Genomic DNA, 22,732 nt, shown 5'->3' with positions numbered 1-22,732 from the left:
CCATCCAGAGGGACCCCAATATAACTGCCCCAGAGGTGGGGTCAGGCAGGTATAGGATCACTGTTTACGCAGATGGTGTTGTTCTGTTTCCAACTAACCCGACCGTATCTGTCCCCTGCTTAGTACAGTTGATTAATTTATTTGGCTCTTTCTGGAGTACCCGATCCAGGGGTCGGAATCTGATTCCCTTTCAGTTGGTCACAGGGAAGCATTTTTATCACCCCTGCTTTTGATCAATAATATAAAGCTAACTTTGTGCAGTTGCTACAGAAGATAAGACAGGACCTTCGGCGCTGGGACGATCTTCTGATACCCTGCCTGGGTAGAAAAGCTCTGGTTAAAATGAATGTTCTTCCACGTTTATTACATCCCATGCAAATGCTTTTTTTGATGGTGCCCCGGCAGGCGGTACAGAGGCTTAACAGCTGGCTCGGCCCTTTAATCTGGCATTACAGGTGGCCTCTTATGGAGCTGGTCAAATTACATGACCACCTAAAAAGGAATCAGATTCCACCCCCGAAAGAGCCAAATAAATTAATCAACTGTATTAAGCAGGGCACAGATACCGCTGGGGATGAGAGGATGTGGATTTTCCAGACTGTAAGAAATACCAACTAAGTTCCCAACTATCCTATGTGGCTGTTTGGGCTTGCCAGGACCCGCTGTCAATTTGGCTGGATGTCGAGGACTCCCAGGCAAAAGGTCCCCTCATTACTCTGTTGTTCATGGACAAGTTGAGAACTGTTATGGACCATTGCAAAAATCCAATTGTCCTTAACATGGAAAATAATGCGACAAAGTGAGGCTTGTTTGACGGGGAGGTCATGATATCTCACAAGCAGCTGAGTCAGAAATATGAGCTATCTAGGAGGGATTTCTTTCATTACTTTCAGACTAGGGACTTCGTACTGAAAAAGACGACATTAATGGCTAGTCCCTATAAGTCCGATATGGAGAGGACAGTGCTTCGATCCACAGGCACTCTCTCGGTCAGCACTCTCTATCACTTATAGGAGGTAATGTCTCGAAGGACATCGAGCAGCTGTAAGGAATCTGAGCTCAGGAATTGGGGTAGAGATCTCACCAAAGGAGTGGAAGGATATTTGGGAGAATGTAAGGAAAATTTCAATCTGCAAAAGGATGCAGGCTGTGCAATTGAAGGGACTCCCCAGGACTTATTTGGCGCCAGAGCGACCTGTGAAATTTGAAACGGGAGCATCCCCACTGTGCCCCAAATGTAAAATAGACGTTGGTTCTCTTACTCACTGCTTGTGGGCATGCCACAAGCTTTGTAGGTATTGGGGCACTAAAGCAAGTGTTTTGAAAGGGGTCATGGGAACTGAAGTCAAGGTAGATCCAGTGTCCCTCCTCCTGGGTTGGCCGAATCTCCCCTCTTTGGATGCACACGGGATAAAATTGTTTAACATCCTTTCATTTTGTGTGAGGAAGAACATTCTGATGAGCTGGGAAATTCCCCAGGACTCTTGGGGTGGCGTTGGTTAGTTATGGAGCTCATCTCCCTGGACTTGCTTCCAAGTATGGTTCACCAGAAAACAGAACTTTTTAACAGGATGTGGCGGCACTTTTTGAACCATATAGACACGGACTTATCAGTTATATTGGCTAGGGCCTTTGTGTAGCCATGACAGCTGTGTCTAGTGGCCCTGGGAGCACGGGGCTAGAAGGGATTCTGAACAAGAATGGGCATGCCAACAGTTGCTCCCAGAAATGGTGAGCTTTAGTGGGATTACACTGAGTGTTGTAATTTAACATAATTTGGATTAGATTAGATTCCCTACAGTATGGAAACAGGCCCTTCGGCCCAACCAGTCCACACCCACCCTCCAAAGAGTAACCGGCCCAGACCCATTTCCCTCTGACTAATGCACCTAACACTATTGGCAATTTAGCGTGGCCATTTCACCTCACCTGCACATCTTTGGGTTGTAGGAGGAAACCAGAGCACACAGAGGAAACCCACACAGACACAGGGAGAGCATGCAAACTCCACACAGACGGGTTGCCCAAGATGGAAATTGAACCTAGGTCCCTGGCACTGAGAGGCAGCAATGCTAACCACTGGGCCAAATTTAATGTGATTTGCCTTAGTTCAACTTGGTTTAATTTAGTTTCTTCTTGTTTTGATTTAGTTATTTATTGAATAGTAGTTTGTGTAGAGTTTTCTTTTCTCCTCGATTGTTTGTGGTGTAGAGTAATAGTTTGTTTACTGTTATTGCTGTTATATTGCAAGATTGTTCTATTATTTTGTAGTAATTTTATATTTTTGTAAAAAGTTCAAAATCCTTTCCTCAATAAAAATATTTATATAACAAAAAGGCAAATTTCTGCAGTGCATTCTGTAGATGGTACATACTTCTGCTACTGAGCGTCAGTGGTGGAGGGAATGGATGCTTATGGATGCGGTACCAATCAAGCAGGGGCTGCTTTGTCCTGGATGGTGCTGAGCTTCTTGAGTGTTGTTGGAGCTGCATCCATCCAGGCAAGTGGGGAGTATTCCATCACATTCCTGACTTGTGCCTTGTAGATGGTGGACAGCTTTTTGGGAGTCAGGAGGTGAGATACTCCATTAAGACCTGTCTTATAATATATCTCGAAGGTCTTTTACAGCACACTTATTCCATTATCTTTTTAATGTCCAAGCTAATAATGCCAGCACTGACATTTGTGGAAGAGATTGTAAATTAAATGAAATGCATTTAGAACAGACACCCTAATGGATAATAATGTTATCAGAGGTTGTCATGAACATAGTGTTTTAAGATAGTTGTCACAAATATTTGGTTCTCAGGATTCAGATTGCTTGCAGCATGTGTAAATATTTCCCTGATGTAATGAGACAAGTGCCCAAGTTCACCAACATTCCACTTTTTTACAGAAGACTGGCAATCTTCCTCTATCTCTGGGTTTTCTGCTGTCAAAGCACGTGCTTGTCAAAGTCCTGTGCAAACTAGCAAGTTATGTACTAAAGTCCCAAGTCACACAGAGATAGATGCACCTCAGACAGAATGGCTTTCAGCTTTTTCTACTTGTCTTTGTGTTTCTCCATAGTCTTAACTATTACATTGGCTTTGGTAAGTGGACTTGCAATGATTAATCAAAAGTGCCTAATGTTTATATCTTTCTAAAATTCAAAAATACTTTGACTCAGTAACATGATGATTATTGCCTTTTCATGTTAGGTTGCATAGACTGAACTTGTAACCAATCTTTGAAGGGTCATTCGACCTGAAGCGTTAACTCTGATTTCTCTCCACAGATGCTGCCAGACCTGCTGAGCTTTTCCAGTAACTTCTGTTTTGTTTCTGGAAGATTAAGGGTTGATCTGTTTGAGGTGTTTACAGGGTTTGTACGAATGGATAGGGGCGATAGTCAGAAACAGTTTTCTTTAACAGGCGATGGTCCAGAAAACAGGGGCAAAAGCTTTGGGGGAGTACATCAAGAAGCAACTCTCCACAAAAAAAGTGAGTGGAAATTTGGATTCCCCGTCCACCCAACAAGGTCTTTGAGGCTGGGGCAACCGAAAAAAACATTCTGCATGGTTCTGGTCTCTGTATTGTGAAAAGGATTGGCAGCTAATAGTCTTGGATGGAGTGAATGCTTAGGGAGACCCTGACTCTCCTCATATCACTGCTGAGTTCTGAATCCAAGGGAACTTCCCCTTTCCAGCAATGCCCATACCCTATGAGTAAAGTGAGTTTAGGCAGCACAGTGGCTCAGTGGTTAGCACTGCTGCCACCCAGTGCCAGGAACCCAGGTTTGATTCCAGCCTTGGGCAACTGTCTGTGTGGAGTTTGCGCATTGTCCTCATGTTGATGTGTTCCTCCCACAGTCCAAAGATGTGCAGGTTAGGTGAATTGGCTGTGCTTTTAAAAAATAAATCACCTGTGGTGTATAGGAATGTGTAGGCTAGGTGGATTAGCTATGGTAGAAAGCCCATTGAGGTTATGGAGATGGTCTTTGTGGGATGCTCGTCAGAGGGACAGTGCAGACTCATTGGGCTGAATGGCCTCTTCCTGCACTGAGGAGATTCTGATTGTGAAACCAAAAGCTAACACCACCACCATTTCAAAATCATATTTGTCCTTATTTCTGCAAAAAAAAGGTTTGAAATTTCTATTGCTAAGTGTTAAGAAATTTGGTAAATCCAAGTTGATTCCAGAATATTTTGGGGAATAAAAAGTATTTGGAATAATATCCTAACCAATAGGGCTTGGCCACACGATGAAGTGATGAAGAGGGTCGGTTGAATCTGCCATTGGGGAAACAATGTCCACCGATGACAAAAACAAAATGGATCTGTCTCCAATAAACATAAAGCACAGTGGACACTGGGAATCTGAAACTAAAAGCAAGTCCTTCAGAAGTATAGCAGGTCTCACAGTATCTGGAGTTTATGATGAAGGGTCATGGGATGTGAAACGTTAACTCTTTTTCTCTCTCCTTTGATGCTGCCAGAACTGCTCAGTTCCTCCAGCGTTCCCTCTTTTTGAATCTTCCTCCCGAAAAGAAATTAAAAGACGCTTAGAGTATGTACAGCTGAAAATGTGTTGCTGGTTAAAGCACAGCAGGTCAGGCAGCATCCAAGGAACAGGAAATTCGACGTTTCGGGCACAAGCCCTTCAACAGGAATGAGGAGAGTGTGCCAAGCAGGCTAAGATAAAAGGGAGGAGGGACTAGGGGGAGGGGGCGATGGAGATGTGATAGGTGGAAGGAGGTCAAGGTGAGGGTGATAGACCGGAGTGGGGTGGGGGCGGAGTGGTCAGGAAGAAGATTGCAGGTTAGGAGGGCGGTGCTGAGTTGAGGGAACCGACTGAGATAAGGTGGGGGGAGGGGAAATGAGGAAACTGGAGAAATCTGAGTTCATACCTTGTGGTTGGAGGGTTCCCAGGCGGAAGATGAGGCGCTCCTCCTCCAGCCGTCGTGTTGTTATTTTCTGCCGGTGGAGGAGTCCAAGGTCCTGCATGTCCTCGGTGGAGTGGGAGGGAGAGTTGGGTTGGTTGGTCCGGGCGTCCCAGAGGTGTTCTCTGAAGCGTTCCACAAGTAAGCGGCCCGTCTCCCCAATATAGAGGAGGCCACATCGGGTGTAGCGGATGCAATAGATGATGTGTGTGGAGGTACAGGTGAATTTGTGACGGATATGGAAGGATCCCTTGGGGCCTTGGAGGGAAGTGAGGGAGGAGGTGTGGGCACAAGTTTTACATTTCCTGCGGTTGCAGGGGAAGGTGCCGGGAGTGGAGGTTGGGTTGGTGGGGGGTGTGGACCTGACGAGGGAGTCACGAAGGGAGTGGTCTTTGCGAAACGCTGATAGGGGAGGGGAGGGAAATATATCCCTGGTGGTGGGGTCCATTTGGAGGTGGCGGAAATGACGGCGGATGATACGTTGTATACAGAGGTTGGTGGGGTGGTAGGTGAGAACCAGTGGGGTTCTGTCTTGGTGGCGGTTGGAGGAGCGGGGCTCAAGGGCGGAGGAGCGGGAAGTGGAGGAGATGCGGTGGAGGGCATCGTCGATCACGTCTGGGGGGAATCTGCGGTCCTTGAAGAGGGAGGCCATCTGGGCTGTACGGTGTTGGAACTGGTCCTCCTGGGAGCAGATGCGGCGGAGACGAAGGAATTGGGAATATGGGATGGAGTTTTTACAGGGGGCAGGGTGGGAGGAGGTGTAGTCCAGGTAGCTGTGGGAGTCAGTCAGTTTATAGTAGATGTCTGTGTTGAGTTGGTCGCCCGAGATAGAAATGGAAAGGTCTAGGAAGGGGAGGGAGGAGTCTGAGACAGTCCAGGTGAATTTGAGGTTGGGATGGAAGGTGTTAGTAAAGTTGATGAAATGTTCAACCTCCTCGTGGGAGCACGAGGCAGCGCCGATACAGTCATCGATGTAGCGGAGGAAAAGGTGGGGGGTGGTGCCAGTGTAGTTGCAGAAGATGGACTATTCCACATATCCTACGAAGAGACAGGCATAGCTGGGGCCCATGCGGGTGCCCATGGCAACTCCTTTAGTTTGGAGGAAGTGGGAGGATTGAAAAGAGAAGTTATTCAGGGTGAGGACCAGTTCAGTCAGTCGAAGGAGGGTGTCAGTGGAAGGGTACTGGTTGGTGCGGCGGGAAAGGAAGAAGCGGAGGGCTTTGAGTCATTCGTGATGGGGGATGGAGGTGTACAGGGACTGGATGTCCATCGTGAAAATAAGGCGTTGGGGACCAGGGAAGCAAAAATCCTGGAGGAGGTGGAGGGCGTGGGTGGTGTCCCGAACGTAGGTGGGGAGTTCTTGGACTAAGGGGGACAGGACCGTGTTGAGGTACGCGGAGATGAGTTCGGTGGGGCAGGAGCAGGCTGAGACAATGGGTCGGCCGGGGCAGTCAGGTTTGTGGATTTTGGGCAGGAGGTAGAAACGGGCGGTGCGGGGTTGTGGGACTATGAGATTGGAGGCGGTGGATGGGAGATCCCCTGAGGTGATGAGGTTATGGATGGTCTGGGAGATGATGGTTTGGTGGTGGGAGGTGGGGTCATGGTCAAGGGGGTAATAAGAGGAGGTGTCCGCGAGCTGGCGTTTGGCCTCAGCGGTATAAAGGGCGGTGCGCCAAACTACTACCGCACCTCCCTTGTCTGCCGGTTTGATGGTGAGGTTGGGATTGGAGCGGAGGGAGTGGAGGGCTGCACGTTCTGAGGGTGAGAGGTTGGAGTGGGTGAGAGGGGTGGACAAGTTGAGTCGGTTAATGTCGCGGCGGCAGTTGGCTATAAATAGATCGAGGGCAGGTAAGAGGCCAGCACGGGGTGTCCAGGTGGATGGGGTGCGTTGGAGGGGGGAGAAGGGGTCGTCAGAGGGTGGGCTGGAGTCTTGGTTGTGAAAGTAGGCACGGAGGCGAAGGTGGCGGAAGAATTGTTCAATGTCTTGCCACGTGTTGAACTCATTAATCCGAGGGCGTAGGGGAATGAAGGTGAGACCCCTGCTGAGGACTGATCTTTCATCCTCAGAGAGGGGGAGATCTGGAGGGATGGTGAAGATCCGGCAAGGCTGGGAGCTAGGACCTGGTGTGGGACTGGAGCTGGGGGTGGGGGCGGGGTTAGGGGCGGGGACAGAGATCGACGTAGGGGCGGGGTTAGAGTATGTACAGTCAATACATTTCACTTAAATCTTGTGGTCAAATCAGCAATTTCATTATCTAGGTTTGCATTGTGGTGAATACCGATTTCTTAATGTTGATTTGGACTCAATGGAACAAATGGCCTCTTTCTGTTTTGTTTTAATTCCATATCTCTATGATGACAAGACCATAAGATGTCATAACAGAAACAGGCCAATCAGCTCATTGCCATTCTATGAGATCATGGCTGATCTAATCATCCTCAATTCCTCTTTCTTGCCTTTCCCCCATCACCCTTGATTCCCCTTCCTGATTAAAAACCTGTCTGTCTCAGCCTTGAATACACTTCATGCCCCAGCCTCGACAGCCCTCTGTGGGAAAGAATTCCACAGATTCACTCCTCCCGAGAGAAGAAATTCCTCCCCTTCTCTGTTTAAATGTGTGACCCCTTATTCTGAGAGTATTCCCCCAGCTCCTAGGCTCTCTAACACAAGGGGAAACAATCTGTCCACATCTACCCTGTCAAGTCCATAAAGAACCTTGTATGTTTCAATAAGGTTGCCTCTCATCCTTTGGAGCTCCAATGAGTGCAGGCCCCAACCTACTCAATCTATTGTCAAAAGGGAATACCCACAATCAACTTTCTCCAGACTGCCTCCAATGCCAATCTCACTTACCTGAGATAAGGGGCCCAATACTGTTGGCAGTATTCCAGCTGTGGTCTGCCTTGTATCCCTTTAGGAGGACCTTCCTTTTTTCATACTTTATTCCCTTTGAAATAAGGGCCAGCATTTCATTTGCCTTCTCTACTTTCCACTGAACCTGGGTGCTAGCTTTTTGTGATTAACGCATGAAAACTCTCAAATCACCTTTTTCTGTACTCAGTTGTAGGACATGGGCATTGTTGTTTGGGTCAGCATTTATTGCCCGTCCCTAATTGCCCCTTTGAGAAGGTGGGGGTGAGCTGCCTTCTTGAACCGTTGCAGTCCATGTGCTGTAGTTGGACCCACAGTGCCCTTAGGGAGAGAATTCCAGGATTCTGACCCAGTGACACTGGAGGAACAGTGATATATTTCCAAGTCAGGATGGTGAGCACCTTGGAGGGGAACCTGCAGGGGATGATGTTCTCAAGTATCTGCTGCCCTTGTTCTTCCAGGTGGAAGTGGTCGTGGGTTTGGAAGATGCTGCCCGAGACATTTCAGTGAATTTCTGCAGTGCATCTTGTAGATGGTACACACTGCTGCTGCTGCTGTCGGTGGTGGAGGGAATGGATGTTTGTGGATGTGTTGCCAATCAAGCGGGGTTGCTTTGTCTTGGATGGTGTCGAGCTTCTCGAGTGTTGTTGGAGCTGCACCCATCCAGGCAAGTGGGGACTTGTGCCTTGTAGGTAGTGGACAGGATTTGGGGAGGCAAGAGTTGAGTTACCTGCTGCAGTATTCCTAGCCTCTGAGTTGCTGATTTTGCCACTGTGTTGATGTGGTGAGTCCTGTTGAGTTTCTGGTCAATGATAATCTCCAGGATGTTGAGAGTGGGGAACACAGTGATGAAGTCAAAAAGTGAATTGGCTTGCCTGAAGACTGGTATCTGTGTTGCTGGGAACCACAGGAGGAGGGTGAGATGGATCATCCACTCAGCACTGATAGTTTTTGTGAAAGCTTCAGTCTTATCTTTTGACCTAATGTGCTGGGCTTTCTCTGCGTTTATGTGATAAATCCAGTTGAGATTCTGGTCAATGATAACCCCCAGGATGTTGATACCGGGGATAGTGATCACGTTGAAAAGTGTGCTGCTAGAAAAGCATAGCAGGTCAGACAGCGTCCAAGGAACAGGAGAATCGATGTTTTGAGCATAAGCTCTTCATCAGGAATGCCAAAAACGCTGACTCTCTTGCTCCTCAGATGCTGCCTGACCTGCTGTGCTTTTCCAGCACCACACTCTTCGACTCTGATCTCCAGAGTCTGCAGTCCTCATTTTCTCCCACTGTACTGGAAGAGCTTGCTTAGGGGAGTGGCAAGTTCTTGAGCACACATCTTCAGTACTATTGCTGGCACGTTGTCAGGGCTCGTAGCTTTTGCAGTATCCAGTGTCTCCAACTGTTTCTTAATATCACGTGGAGTTAATTAATTTGGTTAAAGATTGGTATCTGTCATGCTGGGGACCACAGGAGGAGGCTGAAATGGATCATCCACTCAGTACTTCTGGCTGAAGATTTTTGCAAAAGTTTCAGTCATATCTTTTGACCTACTGGGCTGGGCTCCTCCACCTTTGAGGATGGGAATATTTGTGAAGCTGCCTCCTTCAGTGAGTTGTTTAATTATGTACCATCATTCACCCTCTGGACGTGGCAGGACTGTAGAGCTTAGAGCTGATCCATCGGCTGTGGAATCACTTAGCTCTGTCTATCACTTGCTGCTTATGCTGTTTGCCAAGTGGTCCAGTTTGGTAGCTTCACTAGGTTCTCACCTCATCTTCAGGTACGCCTGGTACTGCCCCTGGCATGCCCTCCTGCACTATCCATTGAACCAGGATTGATCTCCAGGATTGATGGTAATGGTTGAATGAGGGCCATGAGGTTACAGATTGTGCTGGAGTGCAGTTCTGCTGCTGTTGATGGCCCACAGCGCTTCATGGATGCCCAGTCTTGAATTGCTAGATCTGACCAAAGTCTGTCCCATTTAGAATGGTGATAGTGACACTCTTACGGATCCTGTCATGGACAGGTGCATCTGTGGTTGGTAGATTGGTAAGGATGAGATCAAGTATGTTTTTCCCTCTTGTTGGTTCCTTCACCCCACCTGCCGCAGATCCAATCTAGTAGTTATGTCCTTTAGAACCAGGCCAGCTCAATCAGTAATGCTGCTGCTGAGTCACTCTCAGTAGTGGACATTGAAATTACATTCTGTGTCCTTGCCATCCTCAGTGCTTCCTCCAAGTGTTGTTCAACATGGAGGAGTACCCATTCGTCAGCCGAGGGAGGATGGTACATGGTAATCAGCAGGACCGTTCTTCAAGATTTTATGAGGTCTGGAGTCAATGTTGAGGATTCTAGGTCAACTCCCGACTGTATCCCACTGTGTCGCCAACTCTGTTGGGTCAGTTGTGCCGATGGGACAGGACATACCCAGGGATGGTGATGGTGGTGTCTGGGACATTGTCTGTGAGGTATGATTCTGTGAGTATGACTATGTCAGGCTGTTGCTTGGCTAGTCTGTGAGACACCTCTCCCAGTGTTGACACTAGCCCCCAGATGTTAGTGAGGAGGACTCTGCAGGGTCGATGGGACTGTTTCTGCTGTTGTCTTTTCCGGTGCCCAGGTTGATGCCCGGTGATCCGTCTGGTTCATTTCTTTGAAACTTTGTAGTGATTGGTACAACTGACTGGTTTGTTAGGCCATTTCAGAGGGCAGTTGAGAATCAACCACATTGCTGTGAGTCTGGAGTCACATGTAGGCCAGACCAGATGGGGATGGCAGAGTTCCTCTCCTGAAGGACATCAGTGAATCAGACTTTTTTTTGACAATTGACAATGGTTTCATGATCATTAGTATATTCTTAATTCCAGATATTTTAACAGAATTCTAGTTCCACCATCTGCCATGGTGGGATTCGAACCTGGATCCCCCAGGATATTGATTTGATTTATTACTGTCACATGTACCAAGGTACAGTGTAAAATGTTGTCTCAGGTGCTTTACAGGGAGATTGTTTCATACAAGTGAATCAGGGTAACAGACAGAGTGCAATACATAATGCTACAGATACCGAGAAGGTGCAGAAAGAGATCAACATCAACATTAGATTCCCTACAGTATGGAAACAGGCCATTTGGACCCTCTGAAGAGAAACCCACCCAAATCCATTCCTCTACACTATATTTACCCCTGATTAATGCAAACTCCACACAGACAGTCACCCAAGGTGAGGAATCGAACCTGGGTCCCTAACACTGTGAGATAGCAGTGCTAACCACAGAGCCACCATGCCACCCTTAAACAGGGCCCACTCTGAAGTCTGATAACAGCAGGGAAGAAGCTAATCTTGAATCTGTTCATAAATGCATGCAAATGTTTATATCTTCTGCCCAAAGGAAGAGGGTGGAAGACAGTATAACCGGGGTGGGAGGGGTGTATGATGATGTTGGCTGCTTTCCTGAGGCAGTGGGAAGTGTAAATAGAGTCAATGGATAGGCAGCTGGTTTGTGTCTGGGCTGCATTCACAGCTCTCTATAATTTCTTGCAGTCATGAACAGAGCAGTGACCATACCATACTATGACGCATCCAGATAGGATACTTTCTTTATAAATATTGACTTTCTTGATTAAAGTATGGTGATAATACTACTAGGCCATCAACTCCCCTTTCAGTTCTCCACAACCTGAGTAACATTCAAATCCTCTATTCTTCCTGCCAAAGTGCGTAATCTCTCATTTTCCCATATTATATTCAATCTGCCGTGTTTTTACCCATTTATTTAACCCATCTATATCCATTTTAGACCATCTTCACCACTTGCATTCCCACCAATTTTTTTTTGTCATCCATAAACGTGTCTATTGTATATTCGCTTCCTTCATCAAAGTCATTAATGTATATTGGTGAACCAAGCTCTGAGTCCTGTGGCACACCACCATATATTGCCATCCTGAATGTTTCCTGCTTTATCCCAACTCTCGGCCTTCCATTAGTCATTCCTTGAGCCATACTAATATACTACCTCCAACAACATGGCCTCTTATCGTCTTGAGCAGTATAACGTGCAGCAGCTTATCCAAACGCCTTCTGAAAAGTGAAATATATTACATCAGTTGTCGTCTCTTTATCTATCCTGCTTGTTATCTCCTAAAAGAATTTGAATAAATATCTCAGGCATGATTTCTCCTTTGTGAAGCAAGACTGACTCTGCTCGATTTTATTATGTGTTTTCTTGTTACATGTTTCATTGTATCTAGTTAAAAATCACACAAACCAGGTTATGGTCCAACAGGTTTAATTGGAAGCACTAGCTTTCAGAGCACTGCTCTTTCATCAGGTGGTTGTGGAGTACACAATTGTAAGACACAAAATTTATAACAAAAATGTACAGTGTGATGTAACTGAAAAATAACCTGGATTGTCTGTTAAGTCTCTCATCTGTTAGAATGACCATCTTAGTTTCACTTCTTTCATATGTAAATCACAAAACCTTTTAAAAAGTTACATTCTCAGGTTAACTTTAACAATCGGTGTCAGCCTAGATAATGTGCTGGAGGTGTTAGCCCCCTGTGTGCTGTTGATGTGCCATAATGTTTAGACTGATTGTAATCTAAAAACTGAGTTAATAGAGTCTGACATGGATTCATGCAGTTTATTGTATCTGACATTGACAGGACTGAACATTTTCTAATTTGCAATTTCCTTTATGTTTTCTCCAGCCAACGCCACAAGTGATCGGTAAGTTTGAGTTCATATGTTAATAAAAATCAACAGATCTTTTAGTACAGCAACATTATTTCTGGAACTCTGAGGTTCTCATAATCCTTGATCAAGTTACATCTTGGGTCCTCTTATATTGTCCATTCCATCAGTCTTTGTTCAAACAATTTCATCCAACTGTTCTGCTGAATCTTAATTTCTGAATTTTTAGTCACTCTTGAATTTAGCCTTAAATTTAAAATTCTTATTCTTCTTTCCAAATCCCTCCTCTCTATCTCTGTAACATTCTCCAGCTCTTCAACCCTCCAAAATATCTGTACTTATCTAATTCCAGCCTTTTGCACATCTGCAATTTTAACCACTCCAATATCAGACCTATGTCCCAAAGTCTGCAATCTCTAATCCCCTCACCTCTCTAAATCTTTCTTTCTCTCTCTCTCTCTCTCTTTCTCTCTCTTCCACTAAGATACTCCTCAATATCTGCCTTTCTGACTGTGTTTAGATCACCTTACAATGCCTCTTTTCATGGCTGGTTATCCAACTTTGTCAGGCGACACTCTTGTGGAAGGCCATTGATTGGTTTACTACATGAATGGCAATATACAAATGCACATTGTTGTTGTAATCAGGTATTGTTGTTGCCTGGCGTTTATACATTGAAAGTGAATGATTTCTCAATTACTTTTATGATCTTACATAATTTCCATTGAACTTTGATACTAACTAAATTTTCAGTCTAGCACAATGAATTACTTCAGAGCCTTTTAGTGTAGTTTACCGGCAATTAAGCACTTTTGAAGAGCAGCATTTCAGAAAGGATTTGGGGCTGTTTTGAGATATTAATATCAATATTCTATTTATTTACTATTGAGGCCTCCAGTCAAGTCACATTGAATTTCATCAAACTGAAGTGCTAAGTTACAGACGGAAAGTGCTGAGGAATGGTCACGCGACACGAAACGTTAACCCTGATTTCTCTCCACAGATGCTGCCTGACCTGCTTTTCCAGCAATTTCTGTTTTTAGTGTTTGAGAAGAGCCAAGTTGTTAGTTTGAACTTTCTTAAGAACCCAAAATATCCTCAGCATCACCAAGCAATGCCGCTGATTGAGAACACCTTGGCAAATTGTCTTTTTAGCCTCTCAGAAACAATTATGTCAACAGTTCTTTGAAGATCAGACCAGGAGTTTACTATTTTCAATGTAGATTTTCTTGGCACTTTTCTTGGAATATGCAGGTTCAAGTCATGCTCAGAATTAGGCCAACTCAAGATGAGTGCACAACGGGACAGGCAAATGGATTAAATCAACCCTGCACTGTGATACAGAATCATCATCCATCATCCCTGATATAATACCATTCTTATGCTCAGCAACTGAGTAGCTTGGAGGGGAACTTAAGGGTCATGGCACCACTGCACCTCAGTACACGTCACAATAAATTCAATTCAATTCAATTCAATCCCATGTACCTGCTCCCTTCACCCTGTAGGTCGAAGTGGTCATGGGCTTGGAAGGTGCGATCTGTGGATCTTTGATGAATTTCTGCAGACATGACACACTGCTGCGACTGAGTGCCGTCGGTGGAAGGATTGGGTGTTTATGGGTGTGGGGCAGGGAGTGGGTGTTTACGGGTGTGGGAGAGAGGGTGGGTGTTTATGGGTGTGGGTGTTTATGGGTGTGGGGGAGGGAGGGAGTGGGTGTTTGTGGGTGTGGGGCAGGGAGTGGGGTGTTTATGGGTGTGGGGGAGGGAGTGAGTGTTTATGGGTGTGGGGGAGGGAGGGGGTGTTCATGGGTGTGGGGGAAGGGGTTGGTGTTTGTGGGTGTGGGGGAGGGGGTGGGGTGTTTATGGGTATTGGGGTGGAGGGAGTGGGTGTTTATGGGTGTGGGGGTGGGAGTGGGTGGTTTATGGGTGTGGGGGAGGGGATTGGTGTTTATGGGTGTTGGGATGGAAGGAGTGGGTGTTTATCGGTGTGGGTGAGGGAATGGGTGTTTTTGGGTGTGGGGGTGGGTGGTTTATGGGTGTGGGGGAGGGGGTTGGTGTTTATGGGTGTTGGGGAGGGAATTGGTGTTTATGGGTGTGGGGGAGGGAATGGGTGTTTATGAGTGTGGGGGAGGGAGGGAGTGTTTATGTGTGTGAGGGCGGGAGTTGGTGTTTATGTTTGTGAGGGAGGGAGTTGGTGTTTATGGGTGTAGTTGATGGAGTGGGTGTTTATGGGTGTGGGGGAGGGAGTGGGTGTTTATGTGTGTGAGGGAGGCAGTGAGTGTTTATCGGTGTGGGAGAGGGAGTGGGTGTTTATCGGTGTGGGGGAGGGAGTGGGTGTTTATCGGTGTGGGGGAGGGAGTGGGTGTTTATGTGTGTGGGGGAGGGAGTGGGTGTTCATGGGTGTGGGGGAGGGAGTGGGTGTTTATGTGTGTGAGGGAGGGAGTGGGTGTTTATCGGTGTTGGGGGAGGGAGTGGGTGTTTATGGGTGTGGGGGAGGGAGTGGGTGTTTATGTGTGTGAGGGAGGGAGTGGGTGTTTATGGGTGTGGGGGAGGGAGTGGGTGTTTATGTGTGTGAGGGAGGGAGTGGGTGTTTATCGGTGTGGGGGAGGGAGTGGGTGTTTATGTGTGTGAGGGAGGGAGTGGGTGTTTATCGGTGTTGGGGGAGGGAGTGGGTGTTTATCGGTGTGGGGGAGGGACTAGGTGTTTATCGGTGTGGGGGAGGGAGTGAGTGTTTATGGGTGTGGGGGAGGGAGTGGATGTTCATGGGTGTGGGGGAAGGGGTTGGTGTTTGTGGGTGTGGGGGAGAGGGTGGGGTGTTTATGGGTATTGGGGTGGAGGGAGTGGGTGTTTATGGGTGTGGGGGAGGGAGTGGGTGTTCATGGGTGTGGGGGAGGGAGTGGGTGTTTATGGATGTGGGGAAGGGAATGGGTGTTTATGGTGTGAGGGAGGGAATGTGTATTTATGGGTGTAGAGGAGGGAGTGGGTGTTATGGGTGTGGGGTAGGGAGGGAGTGTTTTGGGTGTGGGGGAGGAAGTGGGTTTATATGGGTGTGGAGGAGGGAGTGACTGTTATGGATGTGGGGGAGAGAGTGAGTGTTTATGGTTGTGGAGGAGGGAGTGGGTGTGGGGGATGGAGTGGGTGTTATGGGTGTGGAGGAGGGAGTGAGTGTTTATGGTTGTGAAGGAGGGAGTGGGTGTTATGGGTGTGGGGGGAGGGAGTGAGTGTTTATGGTTGTGAAGGAGGGAGTGAGTGTTTATGGGTGTGGGGGGAGGGAGTGAGTGTTTATGGTTGTGAAGGAGGGAGTGGGTGTTTATGGGTGTGGGGGGAGGGAGTGAGTGTTTATGGTTGTGAAGGAGGGAGTGGGTGTTTATGGGTGTGGGGGGAGGGAGTGAGTGTTTATGGTTGTGAAGGAGGGAGTGGGTGTTTATGGGTGTGGGGGGAGGGAGGGAGTGTTTATGGTTGTGAAGGAGGGAGTGAGTGTTTATGGTTGTGGAGGAGGGAGTGGGTGTGGGGGAGGGAGTGGGTGTTTATGGGTGTGGAGGAGGGAGTGAGTGTTAAGGGTGTGGGTCTTTATGGGTGTGGGGGAGGGAGTTGATGTTAATGGATGTGGTGCCAACAAAGCTGGCTGCCTTGTCGTAATTGGTGTCGAGCTTCTTGAGAGTTATTGGAGGTGCAATAGCAATTCGGGAGTATTCCATCACCCTCCTGATTTGTGCCTTGTATGTAGTGGACCAACTCTGGGGTGTCAGGGGGTGACTTATGTGCTGGAGGGATCTAGTATTTATGTGGTGTATCACTGAATCCCTGATCAGTGGTATTGCCCCCAATATGACGTTGATATTTGGGGGATTCAGTGATGGCAATGCCTTGGAATGCCTTGGGGCAGTGGTTGGATTGTCGCTTATTGGAGATGGCCATTTCCTGGCAGTATTGTGGCACGATTCTTACTTGTCAATATCATCAGTCTTGCATATGATCAACTTTAATTATTCTCCCATTGGTGGCTGTTCCTGCTCTATTCCCTTCTCCCTAATCCGGCCTCTCTCTATCTCCTCCTTTACAACTTACCTTCAAAATCAACCTCTTTGATTAAGCTTTTCATCATCTATACATGGGTATACCAGCACCAAACCATATTGCAACAGATGGCACATTTGACTGAATGGTTTTGTACTGCAAAATGAATTTATTAATAGTGAGGAAATTTCTGAATCATCAGAACATACTCAATAAAGCTGTCTGTTCACCAGCTGAAAACAGATTGTTCACTCATTGCCCTGTTTCATTTCCCCCCCTTGCTCTCCAATGTGAAGGGCACACTTCACAATATAACTGCAACAATAGACAGCAGCCATTTGCCTCATCCTCTTTCTATAAACTGTTCCATTGTCATATGGAACTACCTTGATTCTGATACACATCGTGCAATCCTGACTTGACACACAGTTACAGCTTACAAGAGATAGGAAGATTTTCCAGTATCTAGTTTGCTTACACATTGGTCCTTGGTTCAGTAACAGTGCACTGCCTGAATATCACTGCGCTAGTAACCCAGAGCTCTGGGGACATGGCTTCCAATCTCACGGCTTGAATCTGAATTCGGTTCTTTAGTCTGGAATAAATCACTGATTGTTGTGAATGTCCAGCTGGTTCATTGATGTCCTTTAGGGAAGGAATTCTGCCGTCCTTACCCATGTGACTCCAGCCCCACCGCAGTGCGGCTGATGCTTCACTGCCTGCTGAAATGGCCGAGTAAACCACTCAGTTCAAGGGCAGTTAGAGATGAGCAACAAAAGTTTATTTTGCCTGCCTTGCCTTCCCTCTGATGACTAGTAAACAGTCTCTGAATTACAATTGTAATATCACATTGTACCTATGCAGATTTTTTAAAGCACTGATTTGCAAAAAAATTCACGGTCAGATTATAATTGTTGCTGTGTTTTCCCGGATCTTACATCTAGCTTAAAATGTATTGTTATGCTGACCTGACTTTTAGATGGATCACGGTGGCCTTATTTGTGATGGGAAAAAGTATTCCATTAGAGCAACAAAACCTATGACTGCCCATCACACATTACCTTTGAGTTAAGTGCCTTTTTCAGCTATTGCAGAGAGCAGTTAAGAGTCAAGCACGGAAGAAGTAAGGATGTTGGAATTTGAAGTGAATTGTATTTGCGTTATTGTCACATGTACTCAAATGAGCACAGTGAGAAGTTTACAAGCCAACACTTACAATCGACAATAGAGTTCCTTCTGTACAAGTTCTTAGGAAAAATAAAATTTGACAACTTTAAATTAAGGGGAGGTAGGTATAGGACAGATGTTAGGGGTAGATGCTTTACTTAGCGAGTCATGAGTTCATGGAATGCCCTGCCGGTAGCAGTGGTGGACTCTCCCTCTTTATGGGCATTTAAATGGGCATTGGATAGACACATGGAGGAAAGTGGGCTAGTGTAGGTTAGGTGGGCTTGGATCGGCGCAACATCAAGGGCCAAAGGGCCTGTACTGCGCTGTATTTTTCTATGTTCTATGTTCTATGACAAATAAAGAAATAAAATGCTCAGAACAGCGGTTTTTCCAACCCCATAGATAGATCCAAGATGGCGGCGGGGTTGGTTGCTTCAGCAGGAGTTTCTCTGCTCTGTTTGTTTCTTTTTCTTTTTTCTTCTTTTTTTTCTGTTTTTATTTCTCTCTTCTTTATTCTTGATGACATCCTGAACTCCTGGCCTCAGTGCGGTTTCGGACTGTTACAGACCCAGCGAGATATCCTCTTGGTTCTGGATCAGTGGTGCTGGAAGAGCACAGCAGTTCAGGCAGCATCCAAAGTGCAGCAAAATCGACGTTTCGGGCAACCCAGAATTTCCTTCTCTAAAGGACATTAGTGAACCCGATGTCACCACAAACGCTATTAATTCCAGACTTTCTTTTACTGAATCCAAATTTCACCACCTACCATGGTGACTACGGAAGCTATGTCCCCGGATCATCAGCCTGGAGTACATCTGCATTATCCATCCAGTAACATTAGAAGCATGCTACCCCTTCCCCATCACAGAGTTTGCCGTTGAAGTCATAGGAGACAGATAAACAAGTCGAAAACAATTCCTGTTGTTGGAAAGGAAAAAAAGAACAGTAACTTTCCAAACGAAAATGGATAAATACCTGATGAGAGAAAAATAAATTACAGGGTTACAGGGGAAAGAGCGAGGTCAGTGGGTCAAATTGAAAGAGCTCTCTCAAAGAGCTGATTGGCTGAATAAGCCTCTCCTGCCGTGCATCAAACTTTATATTCTTAAGCTTTATGAAAAAGACCATTGATTAAAATTCATTTTTATTTTATGTTTTTAGAAGTGGATGTTGATGCTGGATTAGATCGGGACATATTTGAAATAAATGAAGGTAACTTGGAATTTTTTTCTATCCTATTGAAACCAATGGTACCAATGTGGAGTGGTACAATAATGGCAATGTGACGTTATGAGTTGGGCAATTTTTTTTCAATGGGAGATGTTTGGACATCTTGCTTTCTCATCCCTGGCAAAATTGCAACCATTTCTTTTTTGTGGAGGAGGTACGTGCTGATGCTCAGTTGGGTTTGTATTGTACATTGACTGCAGCAGCATTGTGCTTCTTACTACACTTGAGTGACACCCAGACCCAGTGCAATGTCCCTGTGGACTTGCTAATACTTTTCAACTTTTTGTAATTGTACCTCACCTTTCATTTTCAATAAGTGTACCCTGATGTCTGACCTAATTTTATGCTGGGTTATATTGATTCTACACAAACATTTGATCCATCTGGTCTATACCAATACAATCAGTTCCGTTCTCACGCGATCTTGCGTTATAAGAAAATCATGCAAAATAATGGGGCTGGAATCATGTTATAGCCAATACAGGTAAGGAAAGTTTGCATTCTACAAATAACGGGCTAAATTCTTCAATCACGTGAAAGCCAATTTATATTGAAGAAACATGCGTTATAGTAGAACTGACTGTATGTATTCCATGATCTCACCTTCTCAACATGTCATCTACTCATTTCTCATTTCTGTGTTAATTTGGCTTCTTCCTAAAACCACATTCACTAAACTCAACTACTCCATGTAGCAGCAAGTTCCACATTCTCCTCACTCTCTGGATAAAGATATTTCTCCTGAATCTCCTATTGGCTTAGGAAGAAATCTTCTTTCGTTTCAGATCATTGATTTTGAACTGACCCAAAATTCTCAATGTCTAACCTCATAAACTCTGTCATCCTCTTTATAGCTTTCTCTTTCCAATCTTTCCTGGTAACTATAGCCTACTAGAGTTCATCATTTGTTCTGCCACTTCGGTTTTGTGCCTTCTCTAGTCCCTCAAACTTTATGTTTTGTTTCTGCAGACCTAGGCTTGAACCTTGTAGAAGGGGACATCAAAATTGACAAGGTAAGCTGTCTAGGTAAAGGTTCATTCCAACATTATATCCATGCTGTCAGATGCATGTTCCGTGTTACACATATGTTCACAATCCCATGTCACTGATTTGGTTTCGGTCTCTTTTGATACCAGATAATTGACAGAAGCTCTATTATGGGTGACAAATACAGATGGCCAAAAATAATTCCATATTATCTGGAAGATAATTTAAGTAGGTATCTACTTGAATCTTTTACCATTTTAATTTGTGTTTCTATGAATGTCAATGTTGGGACAACAAGGAATTTGAGAAGTGTTTGGAGAGGGAATGGAGGTGGACTAAAGCTAAAAGTAGCACCTAGCAGATAGTTGATGCTTATTGGTGATATCATGAGGTTACTAATCTTTTCCCTTTGGGCATGGGTTCAAATCCCACTACATTGATTGGTGCAATCTAAATTCAGTTAACAGGAGAGGTGATGGTCTAGTGGTACTATCACCAGACTATACTCCCTCACCACCCAACACCTGGAGGAAGAACACCTCAGCTTTTTCTTCGGGACCCTTCAACCCCAGGGCATCAATGTGGACTTCATCAGTTTCCTCATTTCCCCTCCCCCCACCTTACCCAGTTCCAACCTTCCAGCTCAGCACCATCCCCATGATCTGTCCTAACTGCTAATCTTTCTTCTCACCTATCCCCTCCACCCTCCCCTCTGACCTACCACCTCCATCCACCTATTACACTCATGGCTACCTTCTGCCCAGCACCACCCCCCTTCCATTTATCTCTCCACACCGGAGGTTCCCAGCCTCATTCCCAATGAAGGGCTTTTGCCCGAAACATCGATTTTCCCTGCTTCTTGGATGCTGCCTGACCTGCTGTGCTTTTCCAGCACCACTCTAATAGAGATAATTGAGGTACCAGCAAGGCAATTGGGTTTAGATGAAAGGCAAAAAAAAACTTTGGTGAGTAAAACATTGGAATCAAGTGATATCCAGTTACAATTAAAGCAGCTAGAACATAAGGAGAGAAGGAAGAAACTAGTACATACTGCTGCTACTGTGCATTGATGGTGGAGGGAGAAGATGCCTGTGGGTGCGGTGCCAATCAAGTGGCTGCTTTGTCCTGGATGGTGTCAAGCTTCTTGAGAGTTGTTGGAGCTGCCCCCATCCAGGCATGTGAGGAGTATTCCATCACCCTCCTGCCTTGTGCCTTGTAGATGGTGGACAGGCTTTGAGGAGTCAGGAGATGGGTTACTCACTGCAGGATTCTGAGCTTCTATCTTGCTCTTGCAGCCACAGTATGAAATGGCTAGTTCAGTTCAGTTTCTGCATCATTAAGGAACATATAGTGGTATAATTATGTGACAGTAACTCAGCCGGTAAAAATCTCTTTTCATTGTAGATGTAAATGCTAAAGGTATGATCCTAAAAGCATTTGAACAGTACCGTCTCAAATCCTGCATTGACTTTAAGCCTTGGACAGGTGAAAAAAACTACATCTCTGTATTGAAAGGCAGTGGGTAAGGACATCATCGATTTTCCTCAAGACTTGCCTCCTGATACTGCTGCACTGAATACTTACAGTCCCGTCTTTCCTCTTCATCCTGTAGAGTACTGGCCTGAATGGATTCTCTCAGCTTTGTAACACTTGATTCCGCAAATATACTCTTGAATTTAAAAAATGGGATTGAAAGTCAAATGACTCCAACTTTGCAAATCACACAAAGAGAGACAGTTTATCACCACTCTTGTATGTTTTGGACCGGAGCAGACCCCCTCAAAATATTTTATGAAGGGAGCCCAGACCCTAACATTTTCTTATTGTAAAGATAAATGCAAAGTGCTCTGTTCCAAACTACACGCAATTTATTCAAACAACCAAAAAAAAGTTAGAATAACTTAACTCTGTTGAAAAACTTAACCAAATAACAGGTACAGTAACAGTTACTAATTAACTCTTCCAATATAGTAACATTCCATAAATGCCCACCTTGGCAAAAAGACAAATTCAGAAATCAGATTTTCTCACATGCAACACCCGGACAGGAGGAGAAAGCTTAGCTTCTAGCTGCAACCGAGACAGGGCGAGAAATAGCTTCTTCTTCTTCAAGCAGCTTCTGCTAAATCTAAAAACTAAAAAAAAACTAGGAATCCCAGTCTGTGAGAGCTGGCCACACCCATCCAGGCTGCTTCTATTGTTCCAACTTTTTAAAAAAAACCCAAGACTTCACAAGCTGTTTACGTTACCACAGACCTCTCGATACCTCTCGTTCAATCTTTCGCTGAAAAGAAACCAGGACAAAACACGCCTCTTAAAGCTACAGCATTGCCACACACTTCATGTACAAGCTGATTTAATTGTAAATTCCATAAAATTTAAGGGAATCTTGCTGCATTACATGAATGGTCAAAACTGTGGCTAACGGATTTCAGTGGAGGCAAAATGTGAGATCATCTGCTTTTGACATGAAAAGGATAAAACTAGGGACTTTCTAAACAGTGACATGTGAGGAACAATGGAGGTCCAAGATAGATACATGGCTTCATCTGTTTTGTTTATCAGTGAATGGGTACCGAACATTGTCAAAAAGGCTAGAGAAATGCTGGCCTTTGTATTCAGAGGATATGAGAAGACAAGTGAGTTCAAGTCAAGCATCACAGAGTAGTTATACTGCAGAAGGAGGCCATTCAGCCCATCATGCCTGCACCAGATCTCTAGAATGTTACCTTTCTGCTGATCTCTTGCATTTCCCTATAACCATATACATGGGATCATTATTTAAGTGGAAACACTGCTCTCTTGAATGTCTCACCTGAATCCACCACATTTCCAG

The 22,732-nt window shown here is 45.5% G+C and overlaps 1 protein-coding gene across 1 annotated transcript in view; it reads left to right on the top strand.

The window, feature by feature from the left end:
* The first annotated feature begins 3,416 nt into the window (after positions 1-3,416).
* Positions 3,417-22,732, top strand: part of mep1ba (meprin A subunit beta a) — a 56,313-nt gene continuing 36,997 nt past the window's right edge. Inside the window, exons 1-6 of the mRNA XM_060824069.1 lie at positions 3,417-3,482; positions 12,508-12,526; positions 18,841-18,891; positions 19,879-19,922; positions 20,046-20,124; positions 21,301-21,418. Of these exons, the coding sequence (XP_060680052.1) occupies positions 3,417-3,482; positions 12,508-12,526; positions 18,841-18,891; positions 19,879-19,922; positions 20,046-20,124; positions 21,301-21,418 (377 nt within the window). The remainder of the gene's footprint in view (positions 3,483-12,507; positions 12,527-18,840; positions 18,892-19,878; positions 19,923-20,045; positions 20,125-21,300; positions 21,419-22,732) is intronic.

The sequence above is a fragment of the Hemiscyllium ocellatum genome, chromosome 4, assembly GCF_020745735.1.
Source record: "Hemiscyllium ocellatum isolate sHemOce1 chromosome 4, sHemOce1.pat.X.cur, whole genome shotgun sequence".
Classification (NCBI taxonomy): domain Eukaryota; kingdom Metazoa; phylum Chordata; class Chondrichthyes; order Orectolobiformes; family Hemiscylliidae; genus Hemiscyllium; species Hemiscyllium ocellatum.
Note: the sequence above shows the minus strand (reverse complement) of the source record. Positions and strands in the feature narration are given on the sequence as shown.